General features: G+C 31.3%; 2 protein-coding genes across 3 annotated transcripts in view; both read left to right on the top strand.

The window, feature by feature from the left end:
* The window catches only part of LOC145254858 (centrosomal protein of 95 kDa-like), a 100,284-nt gene extending 83,680 nt beyond the window's left edge, over positions 1-16,604 (top strand). For both annotated transcript variants that reach the window (XM_080113713.1, XM_080113712.1), the window contains 2 exons: positions 10,125-10,209; positions 16,322-16,604. In XM_080113713.1, the coding sequence (XP_079969839.1) occupies positions 10,125-10,209; positions 16,322-16,519 (283 nt within the window). In that variant the 3' untranslated portion in view covers positions 16,520-16,604. The remainder of the gene's footprint in view (positions 1-10,124; positions 10,210-16,321) is intronic.
* A 7,441-nt stretch (positions 16,605-24,045) lies between these two features.
* LOC145254859 (uncharacterized) overlaps positions 24,046-24,548 on the top strand; it is a 32,598-nt gene continuing 32,095 nt past the window's right edge. The window contains exon 1 of the mRNA XM_080113714.1: positions 24,046-24,357. Coding sequence (XP_079969840.1) covers positions 24,273-24,357 — 85 coding nt within the window. The 5' untranslated portion in view covers positions 24,046-24,272. The remainder of the gene's footprint in view (positions 24,358-24,548) is intronic.

Below are 24,548 nucleotides of genomic sequence, written 5' to 3' on the forward strand. Positions count from 1 at the left end.
ACAGGTTTTGCAGTCATGATTGCTTGGTGAAATAAATAATAATTATAAATAAATAATGAGGAGGAGAAGGAGGACTGATGAAAATATGTATTTTGAATTGGTCTGTTGAAATGATTCAAATAAGAACCAAGCAAAAACAGAAGTAACATCTGACGATTGTCTCTTTGGAACATGAAACCCAGTGTAATGTTGGGATCTGTAGGGTGAGTTTTGACTTTAAGAATTATTTTAGCTCTTTTAATATAGTTCTGTCTATGCACAATAATATATATATATATATATATATATATATATATATATATATAAATTAATGACAAAAATCTATATTCCAAATTTCATGATGTTGACCATCTTACAATTCATTCCTTTAAATACGTTGACATTCACAACTCTTGGCAGCAACTGTTTCGCATTGTCATTTATTTGTTATATGCTCTGTAGTTGCGTTGATCTTCATAAATTAAGGATTGGTATGAATAAAAGGAAAATTATAATTGAAAAAAACATATTTCCACAGAAATAAATATATATGTATATATATTTCTACTCATTTAAATCCTCTCGATTGTTTACTGTTGTGCCCGCATGCATTTGGCATTTATAGGTGTTAAATTTCCCTTAATTCTCATGGCAGTTGTTAGTGGCCCAGAGGTAACATCTTAGCAAATGAAATCAAAAGTGACATTTTTATAGCATGGTCCAAATCTCCCAACCAGTAGAAATTGTCGCTTCCTACATTGATGATTGCAAAAACAGGAGTCATTAGTGCCTGTAGGTATAAGAATAATTATTATTATATATAAATATACATGTTAATGATGTTATAGAAGATCAATATAATATTGTTGGTTTTAAGTTTGATGCGGTGACAAAATCAATGAATCTTACATGCTATTCTCAGTCATGAAGGTCTCTTGTCAGTCTGGGATGAACATATAATGGTTTCTTTTTTTTTTTGTTATTGATTATATAAAAATTACTTCATTTATTTCTTTATTTTTTTTTTTTTTCTGTATAAAGTACTTAAAGTAGTGTGCATTATTCAGAAAAAAATAATAAAAATAAAAAAGCTGTTCCCTTTGAATTGATATATATATATGTGTGTGTGTGTGTGTATATATATATATATATATATATATATATATACACACACACACACACACACACATATATATAATAATCTTGTTAGAGTTAATCATCCTCATAAGTCGTAGGGATAACAAACCACATATCTGTAGATTATTATACTTTATAAATGTATATACTGGGGGCATCACACTAGTTAAGAAAACAATGATTCCAACCTTGCAATAAAGTAAAGTTTTCCTATATAAATAATTGAATATGCTCAATTCTCAGGATCACAATGTAAACATGTGTGAATGGCAGACATGCAGTTGTTTGATGCTTTACCAGCAGAAAAGGGGAAGGATGTAGAAAGATGAAGATATCTTTGGCCAGAGTCAGACCACTTAAGAGATATTGTCGCATATTGAGACTGTGTGCACACACACACACACACACACATCTCCTGCTCCTCCCTCCTGTCTACTGACTGAAACACACAACACAGAGCAAGAAATAAACGAGCGTTTGTATTTTTCTAACAAAGGATTTTTTTGTTGCGAGTTCTTTGCTTGGCTGCAGAGAAACTACTATTTGTTCAACCCTGCTACATCACAATATTCTCTTTGTTTGAAAAACTAAGTGCATCATTTATTGGGAAAGTCATGCTGAGATTCAGAAAAAAAACCTGTGTCTAAAGACCAGCTAGATTTTATCTCCTTCTGAGCGGCTAAAAAATGACCGCCAACAAAATAACAGTCAAATATGAAGTGACCCCGCAGAAGGAAGAGGAGCAAGAGTTGGAGTTGAATTTGAGAGAGAGCAGTTAGTTTTGATGAGGATGGGTGGCTCTCTTGGTATAGTGACTTTTCATTGCATGGATGGATCGATGAAGAACGTTGACCCAGCACAATGTGTAGGACGATCACTACAGTGCAGTGGACACAGCTGTGTTCACAATAAAATATGAATATAAATACATAAACGGTAACATAATGCCATATATCTCTCCCACTACTAGCAGGGTTTGTAGTTCAGTGGTAGAATATTGAATGCAAGTCACATGGATTCAGGTTCGAATATTGTGAGGTCTAGTCATGCTGATGAATAATTATATATATATATATATATATATATATATATATATATATATATATATATATAATTACACACAGTTATGCAAATGTAAAATACAGTTATGTAAAGACAAATCTGGATTCATCTTTGCATTTTCATCAGTTTTGACCTTAGATAAGAATATAGCTGAAACATGTCTACATATTTGTAACCAAAATGTTTGTAAACTAAACATTCATGCTAACATATATATATTCCAACATCAGTTGTTAAATAATTTCTGACTGTTTATACTAAATGATTTTACATTTACAGATAATTTCCCTCACATCTCATGCTAATTTCCTGTGGCCTGGAGGTTGAATACTAGCTTACAAAGTCAAGAGTGACTTTGTGACTGGGTTTGAATCCTCTGACAAGCAGTAATTATCATCTCCTACATATAAGTTCAAAACCCATGTGTTTGTAAGTTTAAAAATAATTATTAATATTTATTAAAAACATATATATTGGATTTTAATATTCCATCTTTATATCTCATACCGAGATTAGACATTTTGTGAATGACTTCCAACTTTTATCTGTTGCCATTTCATGCTGTTCACTAAAAATATGTCATCATCAACTGATCTCCTCCTTTGTTAACCTACTGCACAGTGGCTGAAAAGGTTTTTTGTAATTGTTAAAGGAGAGATGTTAGTTTAGATTTTAAATATGTTTCTTTCTAAAAATTATGAAGCTTTTCACATTTGACAAATGAAAATAGCTTTATGAAAAACATAAAAACATGTTAAATTACCGGTATTACTAGAAAGCCATCCGGCGTTGTCCAGTCATAAAATACACTTAAATATGATATTTTAATGTATGCAGATTTCATATTTATTATTATAGAGCCAATTCTCCATTGATTACTAGCACTTCAGCCCGACGTTGCCCGGGTGTTTGGAGGTTTATGTTGAGCAAAAAAAAAAAAAGCGGTCAATTTTTTTAAACTTTGACTCCTATTATGACCCCTTAACATTTATTGTTTTGAGCTCAAATCAAGTTATTAAGTTAGATCCATGTCCAAGGAACCTATAGCATAAATTTCAGTGTTTAGATCCAAAATTGTCTGAGAAGTTAGGTAGAATTCTCAAAGGTCGAATCGTTGAACTTTGACCCCTTAACAGCCAAATTTCTGGCCGAAAACTGATTACAAAGATTTTCCCAAATCTCAGTACCCTGTATATCAAATTTTGAGTCTGTAGACTTAAAATTGACAGAGATATTGTGTAGGAAAATGTACACAGCCTGACAGACACACACACACACTGTCATTTTTATAGATATATAGATTATATTGTACCCAATATGTAGTAGTGATTTCAAAAGTAAAAAAACATGACTTAGGTGCCATCAGCTAGAACAGAAACCAAAACATATAGCGTTCCAACCTTAGTCATTAAGTTTGAAAAGTATACTAGAAATAACTTTAAACTTTGAGACAGTGACAAACAAATACAAGTTTTAGTGCAATAATAGATTTTCATTTAGTTCTTAATATTTCAAGTCCTTTATCAAAAAAATGTATTCTTTAGCATTAAATTCGCCATGAAATAAATGACATGCTGCAAAAGAGACTAATGTAATTTAAGAATATAAAGCCTGTAAGATGGTTGCTTTAGTATTAGGTTTGATTTTTTACTTTAAATTTGAAGAGCGCTGTGTCACTTCCTGTTTTTAGTTTTATTTAAGTATTGTCTTTTTTTTTTTTTTTTTTTTTTTGTGTCTATGAGAAGGTACTTTTTCGCCTCCACACCTTTTTCAATTAAAATGTCATATCCTGTTTTGAAAAACTGAATAACCTAATCAGTAAAAGCCATAAGATTATCATTGGTCAAGCCTCTTTAAAACTCACAAGTCATTTTCATTAGAGCTACACTTTTTTTCTTTTCTAGCTCTTTTTTTCTTTCTTATTTCTCTTCTTTCTTTTCTCTCTTTTTCTTTCGTTTGTCTCTTTTCTTTTTTATTTCTAAATACAAAAATGTTTTTGTATTAAAGGCAAAAACGGATATTCTTGAGATGCATCAATTGAATCTATGTGTTCAGCAACGGATATGTTATTCAAACTAAAGCGTGATGATATCTGTATTATTTGGATTATTCAAACTACTATTCTCATCTTCAGTGTTATTCACACAATGTCTCAGCCAATGTAATTTCTAACTTTCTTTCAGGTGAATTTTTTCAAATCTAACGACCTTTATACCAAATTCAGGAAACTTTATGAAATTTCAAATGAAAACCATTATTTAATTTGGATGTAGATTATTCTTGTTTTATCAGTGATGACTGGGTAAAAGTGTTCTACTATTCCATCCATACTACAGACAATATTATTATCAATCCATACTACAGACAATATTATTTTCAATCCATACTACAGACAATATTATTATCAATCCATACTACAGACAATATTATTATCAATCCATACTACAGACAATATTATTTTCAATCCATACTACAGACAATATTATTTTCAATCCATACTACAGGCAATATTATTTTCAATCCATACTACAGGCAATATTATCATCAATCCATACTACAGGCAATATTATTATCAATCCATACTACAGACAATGTTATTTTCAATCCATACTACAGACAATATTATTATCAATCCATACTACAGGCAATATTATTTTCAATCCATACTACAATATTATTTTCAATCCATACTACAAACAATATTATTATCAATCCATACTACAGACAATATTATCAATCCATACTACAGACAATATTGTTATCAATCCATACTACAGACAATATTATTATCAATCCATACTATGGACAATATTATCAATCCATACAACAGACAATCTGATTATCAATCCATACTACAGACAATATTATTATCAATCCATACTACAGACAATATTATTATCAGTCCATACTACAGACAATATTATTATCAATCCATACTACAGACAATATTATTTTCAATCCACACTACAGACAATATTATTTTCAATCCACACTACAGACAATATTATTTTCAATCCTCATTGCAAAAATACCAAAACATGATGGAAATAATATAACAAACTTGAGGCCAATATTATTTGAACTACTATTTTTATCCTGATTGTTATTTTCACAATGTTTCAGCCAATGTAACCTCCGACCTTCTTCAAATGCATTTTTTTTTAACTTGGGAATCTTTTGATTACTCAGATTCTTCATACTACTGTCCTCATCTTAGATTTTATTCACACAACATTTTGACCGATGTAATTGTTGACCTTCTTCAGGTGTAGCATGTCGAATCCTGGAATCTTTCTGTCGAACTTGAAAATCTGCATAGAATTTTGAACAAAACTCTTTATTTAGTAATTTAGTTCATGGGGATAGCATACTCTTGTTCTGTCAGTCATGACAAGGTAGAAGTCTTAAGTAGTTCACAATTGTATTCTTTGTATCGTCAGCGAAGAGCATAATGGATAATGTACCAGGTAAAATTCAGTTGTAACACTCGTCTGGAGGTTGAAAGTTTTATTCTTAATGTGAGTGAGACAAAGAATATAATTGCGAATCATTTATAACTTTTACCCGATCGTGGTTAACAGAACGAGAACATGCTATTTTCATGGATTAAATAAAGTGTTTCTATTTAAAATTTTGTACAGATTCCAGAGTTAAACATGGTACACTTGAAGAAGGTTGGAGGTTATATCGGTCAAAATGTTGTGCAAACTCAAGATGCAAACAGTAGTTGAAATGATCCAAATAATCTGGATTAGCAATCCTCATCTCAAAAATTCAGAAACATAATATTAGTAATCTTCATGCTGAATTCGAATACCTATACAGAATTTCAATCTGAAATTTTTACTTAATCCACAGGGGTAGATTGTTCTCATTTTGTCAGTCATGAACAGGTAGAAAAGTTAATCAATTAATTATGTTATTCTTAATCATTGTCTATAGTAAGGATTCAACTTTCAGAAGACTGTCATTTAGAATTGACTGCTAATCAACACCATGTGTTCATAATACTTTATTAATCCTTGTACCGGATCATGGTTGATAGAATGAGAACAATCTACCTCTATGGATTAAAATAAATAGTTGGACATTCCTTATAGGTTCCCAAATTCAACAAAGATTTCCATGTTTTGAAAGATAAAGAAGTTCATTGATTACATGAAAATAAAGAACAAGATAAGAATAGTAGTTTGAATAATTCAGATAATAGATCCTTATCTCAGAAATCTCAAAAACATAAAGTATGAATGACTAATGAAAATGCGATTTCGAACTAAAGTGTGCCAACTGACCAATCAGACGATGAACAGAAGTTTTCATTAGTGCAAAAGTTCAGCACTCTCAGCCTCTCAAATAATTTGGTGCAATTTTTGTTACAAATAATGTTAGCGACAAATTGCTGCTTAGTGGTTCAAGCTCTTTGCTGTTTTATTCTCTTACACCAATAAAACTGTGGTGCTACATATTAGCTTCACTATATTAACTCTCACATGGGTCAGGGAGATGGGGGGGGGAGAGCTTTAAAAACAGCGATTCAAATCCAAACCAAGATCATGTGCCAAAATGAAAGGCCGGTGCAAATACATAACTCCTCTCCCATGTAAAAACAAAAATCAAGAAAAATCTTTACATATGACAGAAAGAAAACCATGTAAATTGATCAGGTAGTTTTATTTAAAAAAAGAAAATCAAATTTTATGGCTAAATGATGGTCAATGATCTCTCAATGCCATTTTTAAAATTATTTGGAGGACATAGGGAGATAATTCCAAATAATTCAAACTTGCAATATTATAGAAAGCCATTCTTAACATGAGGATGGATGAGGCATTGAAAAAACTCAAATTTATCACTGGTTAACTCTTAAAATAACTTTTCAGAAATAGTTTAAAATCAGCCTTATACATCATTATAATGCCTATGAATACCCATTAATCACTTAAAAATGATTTTATTTATAAAAATAAAACTACTTGATCAATTTACATGACATTTGGTATACAATATTTTTTCCATCATAAATATCTGCATCATAAAGATTTTCTTTATTTTTTCGGGGAGTAATATTTATTTATATTCTTTATTTTCATGAGGAGTAATATTTATTTATATTCTTTATTTTTTGTGGAGAGTAATATTTATTTATATTCTTTATTTTTTGTGGGGAGTAATATTTATTTATATTCTTTATTTTTTGTGGAGAATAATATTTATTTATATTCTTTATTTTTTTGTGGAGAATAATATTTATTTATATTCTTTATTTTTTTGTGGAGAGTAATATTTATTTATATTCTTTATTTTTTGTGGAGAGTAATATTTATTTATATTCTTTATTTTTTGTGGAGAGTAATATTTATTTATATTCTTTATTTTTTGTGAGGAGTAATATTTATTTATATTCTTTATTTTTTGTGGGGAGTAATATTTATTTATATTCTTTATTTTTTGTTGGGAGTAATATTTATTTATATTCTTTATTTTTTGTGTGGAGTAATATTTATTTATATTCTTTATTTTTTGTGAGGAGTAATATTTATTTATATTCTTTATTTTTTGTGAGGAGTAATATTTATTTATATTCTTTATTTTTTGTGGAGAGTAATATTTATTTATATTCTTTATTTTTTGTGGAGAGTAATATTTATTTATATTCTTTATTTTTTGTGGAGAGTAATATTTATTTATATTCTTTATTTTTTGTGGAGAGTAATATTTATTTATATTCTTTATTTTTTGTGAGGAGTAATATTTATTTATATTCTTTATTTTTGTGGAGAGTAATATTTATTTATAGTCTTTATTTTTTGTGGGGAGTAATATTTATTTATATTCTTTATTTTTTGTGGGGAGTAATATTTATTTATATTCTTTATTTTTTTGTGGGGAGTAATATTTATTTATATTCTTTATTTTTTGTGGGGAGTAATATTTATTTATATTCTTTATTTTTTGTGTGGAGTAATATTTATTTATAATCTTTATATTTTTGTGGGGAGTAATATTTATTTATATTCTTTATTTTTTGTGGGGAGTAATATTTATTTATATTCTTTATTTTTTGTGGGGAGTAATATTTATTTATATTCTTTATTTTTTGTGGAGAGTAATATTTATTTATATTCTTTATTTTTTGTGGAGAGTAATATTTATTTATATTCTTTATTTTTTGTGGAGAGTAATATTTATTTATATTCTTTATTTTTTGTGGAGAGTAATATTTATTTATATTCTTTATTTTTTGTGGAGAGTAATATTTATTTATATTCTTTATTTTTTGCGGGGAGTAATATTTATTTATATTCTTTATTTTTTGTGGAGAGTAATATTTATTTATATTCTTTATTTTTTGTGGAGAGTAATATTTATTTATATTCTTTATTTTTTGTGGAGAGTAATATTTATTCATATTCTTTATTTTTTGTGAGGAGTAATATTTATTTATATTCTTTATTTTTTGTGGGGAGTAATATTTATTTATATTCTTTATTTTTTGTGGGGAGTAATATTTATTTATATTCTTTATTTTTTGTGGGGAGTAATATTTATTTATATTCTTTATTTTTTTGTGGGGAGTAATATTCATTTATATTCTTTATTTTTTGTGGGGAGTAATATTTATTTATATTCTTTATTTTTTGTGGGGAGTAATATTTATTTATAATCTTTATATTTTTGTGGGGAGTAATATTTATTTATATTCTTTATTTTTTGTGGGGAGTAATATTTATTTATATTCTTTATTTTTTGTGGGGAGTAATATTTATTTATATTCTTTATTTTTTGCGGGGAGTAATATTTATTTATAATCTTTATATTTTTGTGGGGAGTAATATTTATTTATATTCTTTATTTTTTGTGGGGAGTAATATTTATTTATATTCTTTATTTTTTGTGGAGAGTAATATTTATTTATATTCTTTATTTTTTGTGGGAAGTAATATTTATTTATAATCTTTATATTTTTGTGGGGAGTAATATTTATTTATATTCTTTATTTTTTGTGGGGAGTAATATTTATTTATATTCTTTATTTTTTGCGGGGAGCAATGTACTGAAATATCCTTTCTTTAACACCATGTATCACTTTAGATTTCCTCCCATGATGCAACTTCCTATACACATAGCTCTCATTTTCCATTCTCTTATTTAATTTTCAACTTTATTTTTATTGTCTTATTTTGAAAATGATTTTAAAACCTGGACGTTATCTAATTCTAAATGATTGTTTACTTGTTTAAGATTAGGTAATATAAATTCAGTTTAAAATAAAATTATTGTTTAGTTGTGCACATAAACCCAAAGAAAACATTAATTTCTGAACAAATCTCTGTCATATTGCAATTACAAAATAAGTAAAAAAAAAAAAAATGACAGTCAACAAGTTTTTTGTTCTTGTTAAATAGTAACCTTTACAAATATGGATTGTGTTAAAATCATGAAGTTTAAAAATTTGAATTTTGCTTCTTTTGTGAGAAAATAAACAAATGAATTGATGTTTTATTATTTTATTGCATTATCCTATCACCTGCTCTATACATGAGGATGAAAACAGAACTTTGAAAAATATGACCGGACCCACTTGGCTCATTTACTAAAGAACAAGACTCTTCCTCGTTACATGTCACTTTGGACTTCCTCTCGTGATGTAACTTCCTATACACATAACTCATTCTACCCATAACTTCTTTAGGAATTTTCTATTTTCTTATTTAATTTAAAACTTATGTGGAAAATTTCCAATTCTAACATATTGAATTCTAGCACTTTTTTTTTTTGTTGTTGGTTTTTGTAGGGTGAAATGTCATCTATTTTCTGTATAAACCTGTATCTATCCATGATCTTATCACTGCATGATCCTCCTTTTTCTTTTCTTGTTCTGACATTTTGAAATGAAAGCATAAGTGAAAACTGAAATTCTTTTATGGTCCTTAACCCATTCTCATCTACCATGACCAATTCCAAATGGTTGCAGATAGCATAAAAAGACAAAGATCGCAGAAAATGGCGCAAGAAGCAGCTCAAAAACAGGTAATTAGAAGATTCTTTTAGTGCTTATGCATTATAATTGTATATCAAAAAATGCATTTTAAGTAAAAAAAAAACACTATTACGTAATTACATGTCATGTTGAAACTAGTAAAAATTTCCAAAGATTATAAAAATGATTAAGTAAAAAAATAATTACAAGTAAAAATAAAATTTATCAAATAATACAGGTTTATTGTATTTGTTAATTTTCTTATATTGTGGCCTTATGATAAACTCACTTATCTTTGCTGCTTTGTTAACTTTTGTGATATAAAAAAAAATGGCGGATCAAGAATATACAAGATTATAGCGATGTTTTTTGGTAAAAAATTGTTCTAGTAGAATTTCTACAAGAGTTTGACTCTCTGGAGAGAGTTCAAAGACTTGCTACTCAAATGATGCAAGGTCCATCGGATTTGCCCTATGAAAGCCAACTCCAAAACTTATCCTTTTCTCCCTTGAGCACTGACAATTATGCGATGATCTGATTTTGGCTAACAGTTTCATTAATGAGCATTATGATATACCTCAGGACCTTTTATTCAGAAAGGAATCTATGTGCATACAACAAAAAAATCACTGCCGATTTTGATTGAATTGAAGGAAGCTTGCTTTCTTACTCAGAATCCTTGAATGTAATATTGTTGTCTATATGTAATGGTTCACAGTTTCAACTAAATGCGGGTCAATAGTATATACACGATGATAGCTGTGGATTTTATAATCAAATAAACAGATTCTTGTTAAATCAACAGCAAGTATTATTTACATTACAGTGATAGCATGGCAAGAAAGAGAGATCAGGTCAGTATGTGGGTTGGTGTCATTGGCCAGTGCAGCGACTGTAAAAGTGTCACTCTAGCTTTCTCTCTCACTCTGTCTGTTTGACTTACTTTATGTTTTATATTGACATCAACCACATTCCTTGATCAGAATCTAATTGTTCACTTATTTTGACTTTTGATTTGAAATTTTGGTTGTTTTATTACGCTGCACTTTTAGCAATTGCAATCGTTAAAATATTTTTCTCATTGTTTCATGATCTTGATTTTTCGATCAGCAATCCAACTTACATCTGCTTTTGCTTGGATCCGTAATTGTGTGTATGCAATATATCCAATATTTTCCTGGTGTTGTCTGTCACCTATGCAACAATATTAAACTTTCAAGTGGGGTAATAAATGCACCAACAACGCAACAATTCAATTTGTATGGGTGCGAGGATACTGTATCTTCTTCTGTACAACTGAAGCACGATTATTTTACTTTTTCTCAAATGAATTGAATCATTTTTCGGAATTTTTACTAATTTCAACGTGACTATATGTAAAATTGTTTTTACTTAAAATTCATTTTTTTATATCCACTTATGCATAAGTGCCATTTTTTTAATGGTATATTGAATAATAATTTGATTTTCAAGAATTACGTAACGAAAAAGACATTTGTGTAAGACACACTTTTCTTTATTTCATAATGAATATCAAGGTTTTCGATAATGATTTTTTACAATTATTAAACTATTTTTTCCAAATTATATGTCAGAATTTAAAATAATGTGAACCAAATCATGTTTCACATAGAAGAAAAGTACGAAATACAAGAGGCGTTCCAAAAGTGATGCCTCATATTTTTATTCCACCCAAATGGGTCAGTGGGGATTGAAAATTGCATTATTATGATGACTGAAAGTTTCATCTCTCTATTGCAGATATTGACAGTGTGAAACTCTAAGAAAGTAATCCCTTTCATGAATGTGCATCATTGAATTCGTCAAAAAAGCGCATTAAGAATGTGGCTGTGACTATGTAGAAAAATAAATTGTGGAGCACAAAAGTTTGCTCATTTTAATAGGACCACTCCCGTCTTTGTAGCTTTTCAACTTTTTGGGTTAAAAAGTAGGAGGCTTTACTTTTGGAATGACTCTGGTAGTATTTGTGGAGATCTGAAAGTTCGGTCCTAGTTATTATTACATCGGTTTTGCCGCAGAGAAAGTTGATACTTTGAAGGATTTAATGCTGAAAGTGAAAAAACTTCAATAAATATTTTTCTGAGTCGGAGAGAAAAAGAAACTAACAAAGAAATTTTATTTTTATAAAAATTTCCCTATGTTATAATATACATTTAAAAAATTTTTATCATTTTGTTTAAGCTGGGGATGGAGCATCCTACCAGATGTCAGACATTCACTCGCTATCTCAAACATTCTTACTGAGAGATGTTTTTAAGATTCTAATGGTGCAATTGTTTGAATTTCTCTTGCATTTGGTTCACCGGGTAGTTTTTGAAATTATAGAATGATGGAGATCTTCCTAAAGTTACCAGTTTCTTTTCATATCGTACATATAAGACCTTGGTATTTTCTTATCTTTTCCCTCTCAGCTCTATTTCACCCAGTATCATTTGGTACACTAACTTCTACTAAGGTTGCTTCTTTCACCTTCTTGTCCCATATCAATATGTTAGGTTTAATAGCTCTGTTTTCTAGATATGTAGCTGTAGGAATTACATAGTCATAGTGGCTGGTGTATAACTTGTTTCCAACTGTTCTTTCTGGTAAAGATGTCCTCGGGACTTGTTGAAACATTTGATATTCAACATTTTACAGATGGTCCAATGGAGATTTTTACACATTCTATTGTGTTGAATTGCCTTCCCTCAGCAGAACCTTACAATTGGATGTACAGTGGTTCACACTCTCTACTTCTGTGTGGCAGAACCTGCACTTGCTGAGACCACTGATCTTCTGAAAAGCATTGGTCATCAAGCCTTGATCTTGGGCAGCTATTATAATCCTCTTCTGATCATAGTAGAGCTATCCTTTTTCAAACCAGTCTATAGAGCCTTATTTGGAATGCTGTTGATTACATATATGTGCGTGTGTGTGTGTGTGTGTGTGTGTGGAAACCATAATTTCCTCCACATTTGCTATAGAATTATTATTTTGCTTCAACCTAAGAAAAAATGAATATCATCAGGCAAGAATAGAAGCAAAACATCTACAAAAACTATATATATATATATATATATATATATATATATATATATATACAGCATAATTGCGTTGACACACTGATTCTTATATCACCAAAGTTAAGCAACGTTGAGCCTGGTTAGTACAAGATGGGTGACCATTTGAGAATTCTAGGTGCTGTATGTGCTCTCTGCTTATCTCGGCATTTGTTTTCAGTCATCCTGTACATACACTTCACTTGCCACTGGTATTTAACAATGTCGATTCAGGAGATGTGTGGTTGGAGATTGCGCACCTCCTGCCACAAAAATTTCATGCGCAGGCACTCCTTCATGGGTAACCATAGTTTGTCAAAGACTGAAGGAACCTGGTTTTTTTTTTTACATATAATTATTTCAACACTCAGGCAATGTTGCAGCTCACAAGAGCTATTAAAGTCAACAAATAAGAAATCCAAGACTCAAGTTTCGCCCTCATTTGGGTTCATCAGTTAGACACATTCAAAGGTGAGTACTCTGCCACTTGAGAAACCACGCTACACACAAGAAAATCTATTAACTAATACAGATTAAGTAAACGGCGGTGAAACTCAACTAACACAAGGAACAAAGGTGTGGTCATCCAACCAATAAGAATCCAAGCTGATGTTAATGTGGTGCTTGTGTATTGATCACTATTGAAATAAATACTGAAAATCGATGCATAAAATATATTTCCTTATAAAATTATATGTGTCCACATTTCATGTGTCCACATAAACTTTTATGAGGAGTTATATACTTATGTACCAATTTTCAGAATTTACTCCAACAGTGCTCAATATGTGAGTAGAGCTAAGTAGTAATTTATGAAAATATATGGCAATTAAGCTATACAGAATCTTCTGAAGTTCATCCTTGTAAAGAATCGTTAAACTAAAAATGCATAGAATTTGTGTTAACTGTTGTTTTTTTATATCTACATGGTGTTTAGTTTAACTAGCTAACCAATAAGATTCATTTTTAGTTCTCCTGTGAGCATTGTTTACCAAGGCTCAATATTTGCCAAGAAACCCAGAATGACAAGAAGTATTATATACGTATGACATCGCTAGATTTTAAAACCAGGTATTACTCTCATGAAAGCATATTCAATAACAAAAATATGCAAAATAAAAACATTATTGGAAACTGAAAGAAAGTGGCCATTTGCTAATAATAGATTTGAAAATAATATCACAGGCCAGTATATATATAAAAATTTAGGCAACCTATGTAAATTATGTCTGAATGAGAAATTTTAAATTCTAAACTTGGAAAACCCACCCAAATTATTAAACTCTAGATTAGAAATAGTGAGCAACTGTATACACAGAGTAAACTTTAATTTATAAAAAATAAAATGAAATTATTATTAATAAAAAATGTAATCCAAGCACACGTGTTAAGATAAGCTCAACTCTTGATTCAATACATTCACAAAAGAAAAAGGTGTATCACTCTATAGAAAACAAAACAGCAGAATAGGAAGTCGATGTCAGTCAAACCTTTGTTTGAGTGAAGCACAGCCATTGGATAATTAACTCACATGCAAGAATAAAAATGAATTTGATTAGTTAGTTTGCTAAACTAAATATCACGTATATATAAAAACAACAGGTAACATGAATTCTATGCATCTTAGCCCAACGATTCCTTACAAGGATAAAATGCGGAAAATATTGTGTAGCTTAATTGCCATATATTTTCATAACTTTGTGTATATATATGTGTGTGTGTACCTCACTTCCCAATGAGGTCCAACGAGTGATGCCATCCAGCTTGCCTGCTCTAGTCTTGGGTGGCCACTGGAACTATGCTGTCTCCTTGATGAGGGTCCTGGCTGATAAGATGATTCAATTGCATAGGTTGCCACTCTCCCCATGTTGCTTTTGATAGAGTGTGCAATCCGTTCAGCTCTGGTCTCAGCATCACTGGAAAGTAGAGGTCATTTCAAAACAAAAGAAGAGAAGAAAGACAACTCAAATTGTTATATAACAAAAACACGATAATTATTAAGGGGTAGTTACAAATTCTGACCATTCCTGACTCCAGATCCAAATACTCGGGGACTGGTAGATTTTGTTAATAAAATCGGGGCGACCAACCCTAAGTCTGAGAGGCCTCTTCACAGTGTGGATTCAGTGGTTTGGAGCAGAGTGAAACCCAAGTGAAATGTGTTTTCTCTCAAAGGTCTGGGTCTCCCTTGTTGCCTTTTATTATATTCAGAACCGGGTAGGCTTAACCCCATCCCCGATCAACAAAATTTTATTCCATTATTCTCCATAAACCAATCCCAAAAAATGATTGTACTTCTCAAGCTTTGAGAGACTTTTTCCTTTTCTTCTTCTCTCTCATCATTACTAAAGTGGGAGGGCCCCCAGTGCCTTCACCCCCACTCCTGTTAAGTCTCACTGTTAAGTCTCGCTTTTTTCTATCACTTGTGGGATGGTTTTCCAAAGGCCATCTGTATAAGGTAGGATAAGTGAATTGGTCATCATAGTTGAGCTTCTTTCCAAAGTGATTTCACAGTCAATCCAATAATCAAAATCCACTCGATAATTTATATACTTGACTTGATTTTCTGGTGGTCCCTCAAACTTAAATGACAATCTTCACAGCCTGAAAACATTTTATGATTCCAACTTAGGTCCTTCAGCTATCCAGCTTGTGGGGGGGGAGTCATTTTGATTATCACAAATAAAAACAGATTTTTTCTTATCATCACCATCATCATCACTGTTACATCCAACAATGTAAAATCCCCTCAACTTGTGTCAAAAGGACCACCTAGATGCTGACTGCTTCCTAACCCAGCAAGCAAGGCCATTCGACATTGTCCGGTCCACCATCTAGTTACATATATATATATATATATATATATATATATATATATATATATATATATATATATTTCTTTATAAAAGTTGACTAGAGGAAAGACCTTGTATGAAGCAACTTCGTCATTATAGACAATAAAATATTGTCAGTTTTTTTTCCAAAAAAATAAAATATCAGAAAAAAATTTTTTTACTCTCTAAATGCAAATGTTAATTTCTAATTTTTAGTATAAAATTCTTTTCTCAATTGCAAAATTTGTCATTTTCTCTTTGCTCTTCAGTTGATTAATTCAATGAAACGAGATCTGCGGAGAAAGATGGAGCAAGAGGTTCGAGAGATCCAAGAAGAACTTTGCAGAGATGAAGACGATGCCTACTTCCGTGAGCTAGATGCAGAGAAGGTGAAACGGGAATTGCAATTAGCCAACTATGTCTTCAAACAACGGCCACGATCATACATCTGGAATTCAAATTATTAACGCTGCCATTTTTACCCACCTTTACGAGATGCATGACGCCAAAATTTCTTAAATTGATATTTAATAAAAATTTTATGAAAATTTATTCCTGAAAATATTTCAATCTCTTCATTCTCTGATTTTTATTAGAAACTAGTCTGGGTGCCCGGCATTGCCCGGGTGTTTAGAGGTGTGTGTTGAGCAAAAAAAAAAAAAAAGAAAACGTTGTAGTAGGCAAGCAGGCTCAGACCCATGACACGAAGGCGGAAAAGAAAGCGGAGGTGTGTGTAAGGGTGTTGGTTGAGCAAAAAAAAAAAAAAAACGTTGTAGTAGGCAAGCAGCGGAGGTGTGTGTAAGGGTGTTGGTTGAGCAAAAAAAAAAAAAATAGGAGTAATAAGCAGGCTCAAACCCATAATGTGCCACAGGAAAAAGATGTGAAAAAAAACAAACTGTCTTACTGATGTGCCTACAGTGGTTGTGACGTCACGGGCGGTCGAAATAATGTCTTATGTGACATCAAGGGTTGAATGACTTTCAAAAAAATGTCGGCATAAAAAGCAACCCTCCCTGTAGAAAAGTGCCTAATTGAGGATTAAGGAGGATTAATGTTTTTGGCCAATTTTTCGATATTTGTCGTCCGAAGGGCCAAGCTTCTGTTAAAAGTTTTAGACAGACATACAAACATACATATATACATGCATACATACATTTAAACAGACAGGTGAGATTTATATTATAAATAATATTTGAAAAGCCGCTAAGTTGTGTGTAAGGATGACTAAATGTGTGTATCTGGAATATTTTTTTTTTTTTTAATTATTTTTCTGAATCGGATATCTATATTATTTATTCCATCATATTTATTTTTACATCATCAACGCTCTAATCCCCATCTGGCATAAATTGAAATGGATGGCTCTCATCTTGGGATGGCTCCATGTTTTGACAAGCTACTGGGATTATCCTTTACTCCTGATCTGAAATGGAACACGTACATCAAGTCTGTTGCCAAGGTCACTGGAAAAATGGTGGGATCCTTCTACTGCTCCAGAAGATATCTCACTGCTGATGCAATTCTCTATCTATATAAAAGTCAAGTACATCCAAGGATGGAGTACTGCTGCCTATCCTGCCTTGACAGAGTACAAAATAAATTTTGTGTCTTAGTGGAGGATGCCCTTTTCTCTTCCCTGCAACCTCTCTCCCACAGAAGAGACATTGGGAGCCTATCTTTGTTTTATCGTCATTCCCATGGCAAGTGCTCATCTGAGATCCAATCTCTGGTCTCCCCTCGCCAATTTTTCACAAAAAACACCCGTCTAGCTGAAACCACTGTCAATGATTTTCGCCACTCTTTATCTGTGCCTAAATCAAAGCGTAGATTCCATGAACAAAGCTTCTTTCTTAGAAGTGCATGCCTGTGGAACTCTCTTCCGTTTGCCTGTTTCCCACCTGACTACAACTTGGATATCTTCAAGTCCAACATAAACAAATTTCTGATGGATCGCCCCTTAAGTAAAACACTTTATCAAATCTCCATTACTAACGATTACCGTTACATTGATTACTGTTATCAAATCTCCATTACTAACGTTACGTTACATTGATTACTGTACACGCAATAATCCTTATCTCTGAGTGGCTTCCGGGCCTTTATAAGTGGTGACTACCATGTGAAAAAAAAAAAATAGAAAATAAAAAAATAAACCTTTTGAACACTGAGGCCCTGTCATTTTTAACCTATAGGAGATATAATATTTTATGTTTTGGGTTTTCAGTATTTATTTCAACAGTGATGATGTTTTATTCTGTTCTGTATAGATGCACCAATTTTTTTTTTTTTTTTGAAGATGCTGAATTAGTTGATCCTATCTTAATTCATACATGCTTGGAGTACAATTTTTTTTTTTAATTAAAATAAAAATTATTTTTTAATAAGTGAGCACTGTTGAAAAAAAATACTGAAAATCGATACATAAAATATATCTCCTTATAAAATTTTATGTGGATACATGAAATCTGTCCACATAAAATGTTATGAGAAAATATAATATTTTATGTATCATGACTAGAGCTAGGTAGTAATTTATAAAAATAAATGGCAATTAAGCTCCAGTCTTCTGCATTCTGTAAGAAATCATCTGATTAAAATGCATAGAATTTGTGTTAATTCTTGTTTTTATAAATCCGCATGGTGTTAAGTTTAACTCCAGACATCGTCATGGCTCAATTGAGAATCAGGATTGAGGGCCGATTAACAAAAGTTGACTTCTATTGCAGATACTATTGTAAGTTCAATGTCATTTCGTTTAAGTATCTAATTGGAAATGGATGATCTGGATTCATCATCTTGAGTTTATTATTGAAAACACTTGAACAGAAAGTAATTTTTAGCTCGAATTACTATCAGTAATTTCCCCCACTCTTAATCTGTACCTAAACCTAAACGTAGATTCCATGAACAAAGCTTCTTTCTTAGAACTGCACGCCTGTGGAACTCTTTTCCATTGCCTGCTTTCCAGCTGACTACAATCTGATTGTCTTCAAGTCCAACATAAACAAGTTCTTGATTAGCCATTCTCCTTAAGTAATCCAATTTACCAAATTTACACTACTAACAATTACTATGATATTGACCCATTGACTACTGTTCAGTCTTTAACCCTTATCCTCGAGTGGCCTCTAGGCCTTGATGAGTGGTGTCTCCTATGTAAAATAAAAAATAAATAAATAAAATTTTAAATGTTATAGTTCCTTTGCACTTTTATATCATTAATTTTCTCTTCTTTTCTCATGAGAAAACCTTTTTTCTAATCAATCAATGTAATCAAATTCTTTTCTGTGTAAAATTGTTACCAGTATTATGTGCTTTGGAAGAAGACAGGCGACTTACCATAAAAAGAATCTACAAATCAACCATGAAAAGTGCAAGAGTGTCAAATAGTTCTTTGCGGCATTTCAGAAAAAAAAACATACAACATAGTTAAATCATTTCTCTCTAATAGGTTCATAAGAGTAGTGGTTAATGGGCAGAAATCAGAAACTCATAGCATTAATGCAGGAGTCTATCCTGGGTCCCACTCTCTTCCTGATCTACATCAATGATCTTCTAAATCACATCCTTAGATCATTTAGTGACATGCTGACGACACTCCCATCTTTGGCAGCACATCAAAGGCCGTAAATGACCAAGTTCGCTCTGATTCTCTCTCCTCTGATCTTGAGCACGTGGTACAATGGGGAAAGAAGTAGCTGGTTAATTTTAATGCATCTAAAACGAAGCTTCTATCTTTACATCATCAACCCTTTGATCCCCATCTGGCATCAACTGAAATGAATGGCTCTCATCTTGTTCTATCGATCCAGTATATATCTCACTGCTAATGCAATTCTCTATCTATATAAGAGCCAGGTACATCCAAGGATGGAGTATTGTTGCCACATCTGGGCAGGAGCTGCCAGAAAGACCTTATCCTGCCTTGAGACTTTAAAATAGACTTTGTAGCCTAGTAGGGGATGCCCTTTTCTACAGAGGAGACGTTGCGAACCTGTCTCTGCTTTATCGTTATTTTCATGGCAAGTGCTCGTCTGAGCTCCAATCTATGGTCCCCCCTCGCCAAACTTTCGCAAGAAACACTCATCTAACTGAAAACACTATCGATAATTTCTTGCACTCTTTATCAGTGCCTAAACCTAAATGTAGATTCCACGAACAAAGCTTCTTTCTTAGAACTGCTCACTTGTGGAACTGTCTTCCGTTTGCCTGCTTTCCAGCTGACTTCAAGTCCAACATAAACAAGTTCTTGATTAGCCGTTCACCTTAAGTTAATAAATTTACCAAATTTACATTACTAACGATTACTATGATATTATCCCATTGACTACTGTACACTCTTTAGCCCTAATCCTCGAATGGCCTCTGAGCCTTGATAAGTGGTGATTTCTATGTAAAAAAAAGGTTTTAACCATTCATAGTATTTAAATTCTTGAGACTACTGTTTTCATCTCGAGTGCTATTTGTACATTTAGGTTGATGTAACCTTCAACCTTCTTCAGGTGTATCTTGTCAAACTCAGGAATCTATGAAATTTCAAATGGAACCATTTATTTAATTCATGGAGGTAGCATGCTCTTGTTCCGTCAGCCATGACTGGATAGAGGTTTTAAGTAATCTGCAGTTGTATTCTTTGAGATTACCCACACTGAGGATTGATCTTCAACCTCCAGAAGTGTAAATTTTACAACTGTATTTTACCAAGTACTCTATCCATTGTGTCATGGGTCCTTGATACATCTGGAAAAGGTTGGAGGTTATGTTGACTGAAACGGTGTGCAAATAACACTCAAGATGGGAATAATAGCCCAAATAATATGAATAATCAATTCTCATCTCAAAAATTCAAAAGTGTAAACAAATTATTGTACCTCCTGTTGTGATATTTGAATAACATTAAGAAATGAATGCGCTAATATATATATATATTTTTTTTTTTTTTAATGTAAACATTTATCTGAAGTCAGACTTGGGAAAATGTCGACATTTCTTTTTAGCAAGTTTTTTAAATATCTGGTGTTCATAAGGTCATAAATCGAAAATACTACATGCTAGAAAGACTTCAGTTATATATTAGCACTGCCAGGCATCGCCAAGTGACCAAAGCAATTATTATTGTTGTTGTTGTTGTTGTCTTGGTTGAAATCTAGATATTATGAAATAGGAAACATTTCCCAATTAAACAAATTTTCTTAGCCAGACTAATTATTATCAAAAAGAATCTTAAGCAAATTAAGTTATATTTGATCAATAACCTGGTGTAAAGAAAAGGCTAGTCTGAATCAAGTGTCTATTTTAAGATTTATTGTTGCTTTGATTATACATTGAAAATCCAAAATGATAAATTTGTTAAATGTTAATCAAAATCTAGATGAAATGTGTATTTTGATTGGATGTCCTGTTAGACAAGCACCAAAATTCTTACTCCACATAAAAATTATAAAGATAATTGTTTGTAAGGAGAGTTTTTTTTGTATTGAACCAGGAAATCCATTTTTTTAACATTTCCATAGCCAAACCATCAATTAATTGTGAATAATGATTCAATACACATGGTAAATTATAAATTTCACACCTCCAAGAATTGGTTATTAGCCGATGCTTGGCAATCTGTTGAATCATTTTGAAATTATCATGAAGAGTTGAAATGTTAATATTAATTAATTTCTAAATGACAAAGATAATCTATTTCTAAGAAATATTATCTTTATGAATTTTTGAAATGAGGATTGATAATTCGTATTTTTTTTTTTTTTTTTTTGGATCATTCAGACTACTTGATCTCATTTTCTGAAGGTTGAAGGTTCAAGCCTTAGTATGGATAATGTGCAAAATACAATTACAAATTACTTAGAACTTCTAAAGTTTAAAATATTTATTTTTCTTGACAAATTTTTCAGCTAGTTTTGATGTAATCACCCCCCCCAAGAAGAATCTCATCAATCTTTTTAGGCAAATTAACATAGAAATAAAAAGCTAAGTATTGTGATCAGCCTTTTTTATGCAAGCTCATCTAAACGAATAAATGTAAAATTTGTTTTTCATTTATCACATCAAAACGTCTCATTGCTATTCAAAACAGCAGCAACAATCAAAGTGTAGTATCTATTCTTCAGATGCTGCACTTCAATTTCTTGTTCTGTCAGTGGAGGAGAAATCCTTCACGACTGAGACAATTTTTATTTTTATTCCTTTTCTCCATGTTAAAAAACGACCCTGGTGTCTAACTCTGTCCCGTGGGGAGGCATTGTAAATAGGAACAATAATAATAATATAAGTTTTTAAAATACTGTATCTCACTTTTAGACGGACTAAAAAAGAGTCTCAAATCTAATAGATCCCGCACTATCGGCCAAGCTTTAACCTCAATCCCAGCATTACAATCTTGCATCTCCTGTGTCTGTTTTACATCTACTTTCATGCAACATGGTCTTATGAACTTAAAGGACTTGTGCCCCATCGATATACATACTCCCAACTAACCTAACAAGCAACAAAACCCTACCCCTTCATTGTTGAGATCCCTAAATGCTAGAAAGACAAAAGCAATTATTGTTGCTTTTGTTGTTGTTGTTTTGGTCGAAATCTAGATATTATGAAATAGAAAACGTCCAGAGAAAATATTTTGATAACAATAAGAAATGTTAGAAAATAAAATAATTAGTTTGAGACATTTGGGAAAATGGAATGTCAGCTAAATATGCATCAGGAATTTTAACTTGATAAAATAGAATTTAATTAACAATAACAGATAAAATTTAAATCAAAACAGTGACCGTGTTAGTGGCCTGAGTATTGACATCAGGGAATCAAACCAAAGATAGTCATAGAAGCATTTAGCTGGGAAGACAGCAAGATGTTATCACCAAAACGAAACGGAGTGCATTCCAAAAAGAAAAAGACATCACAACTATGAATAAATGTTAAATGTGTGAAATCTAATTTAGTTGTCATGAGTTTTTGGAGGAGAAAATGGTTTACATTTTCAGGAGCACATCCAAAATGATGCATCAATCTGTTACAACTATAAAAAGGTATGTCCTTCCTTTGTTTGGTGCCAAGCAGACAAAAATCTTTATTCGTCTCATAAGGAACTGCTTATAAACTGTTACATGTCCTGTGGGAACTGCATCTATGTGTAAATAGTCACACACACACACACACACACACACATTAATCATATGTATTGGCACGTACATGCACTGAACACTCTGGAGATACAAACATACACATTATATATACTTGTTACATACACAATATATAACTCTTCCACTCTAATCGTTTCTTCCCTTAGACCACTAGAATAATAGACTTAACCCAAATAGTAGCCCCTTACATCTAAGCGGCAATATGACATTTTCGGGGTGAGGTGGGGAGTAAAACAACAACAAAAACAAAGACCCAAACATAGCTATCCGTATGTTTAATTCGCATAACTATTTTTAAAACATTTCATAATTAATTAATTTTTGGTGTTATTTATTATTTATAATTGTCCTATTTTCCTAGATAGATAGTTTTATCAGATAAGTGAAAAAAAATAAGGATAAATCACCAAAACCTTTCAAAATCATTCATTCATTTTCAAGAGAAATAATTTATGTGAAAATTATTTGAAAAAAAAAAAAAGATACACTCATGTAATCACATTCTTCAGATGCATTTTTGCAAACTTGGGAATATTTGTCGAACTCTGCAACTTATATGGAATTTCAAGCTGAACCTTTTTATTTAATCCATGGGAGTAGATTGTTTTTATTCTGTCAGCCATGACCAGTTAGAATCGTTAATTTAAAATATACGTATTTCATTTTCTTCTTTTTAAAAAATTCGCATTTATTCATTTCGAGATATCCAAAGCAGTTTCTTTTCCTTCTTCCTCATCTCTGTCGATTCCGTCAGAGAATCAAATCATTCATTCATAAGTTATAACATAAAGAAAGCGGATGTGCGTCATTAAATCGAATCCTGGATCAGATCTGAATTGTCTTTTGTTTACTTACAATTTAGAAGCCTTTCTTCCGGTATAAGGGTATTGACTAATCTAACCACCATCACCACCACCACCGCAACAATCAAAAACTTTGTTCACTTGACCACAGATTTTCCCTGCGTTAGACGTTACTTTGTTTTATTCATTCAAATTATTTCATTTTAATTTGGCCGTATTTTTTGTTTGTTTGTTTTGGGTTTTTTTATTATTCAACTGGGAACACAACAATGATAAAGCATTGGATAACAATGGAAGCATCAATATTACATTTCTCCTGCTTCTTGGTTTTGCTTATGACTTTTTTGGAACCGTGTAAGTATTTGTTTATTTATTTACTAGGTACATGTTTAGGTCTATCAGAATTTTGGGGGAATTTTTGACACCCCTAACACGAAACTGCGAATAAAATATAAAAAAAACTCGTAATTTCTCTTTTAAAAGTGGGTTGTTTATTTTCTTTATGGAATATACTTCCAAAATAAACTATTAAAGTTGTTTAAAAA

Source organism: Euprymna scolopes, chromosome 30 (assembly GCF_053919585.1).
Source record: "Euprymna scolopes isolate OS-2025 chromosome 30, ASM5391958v1, whole genome shotgun sequence".
NCBI lineage: Eukaryota > Metazoa > Mollusca > Cephalopoda > Sepiida > Sepiolidae > Euprymna > Euprymna scolopes.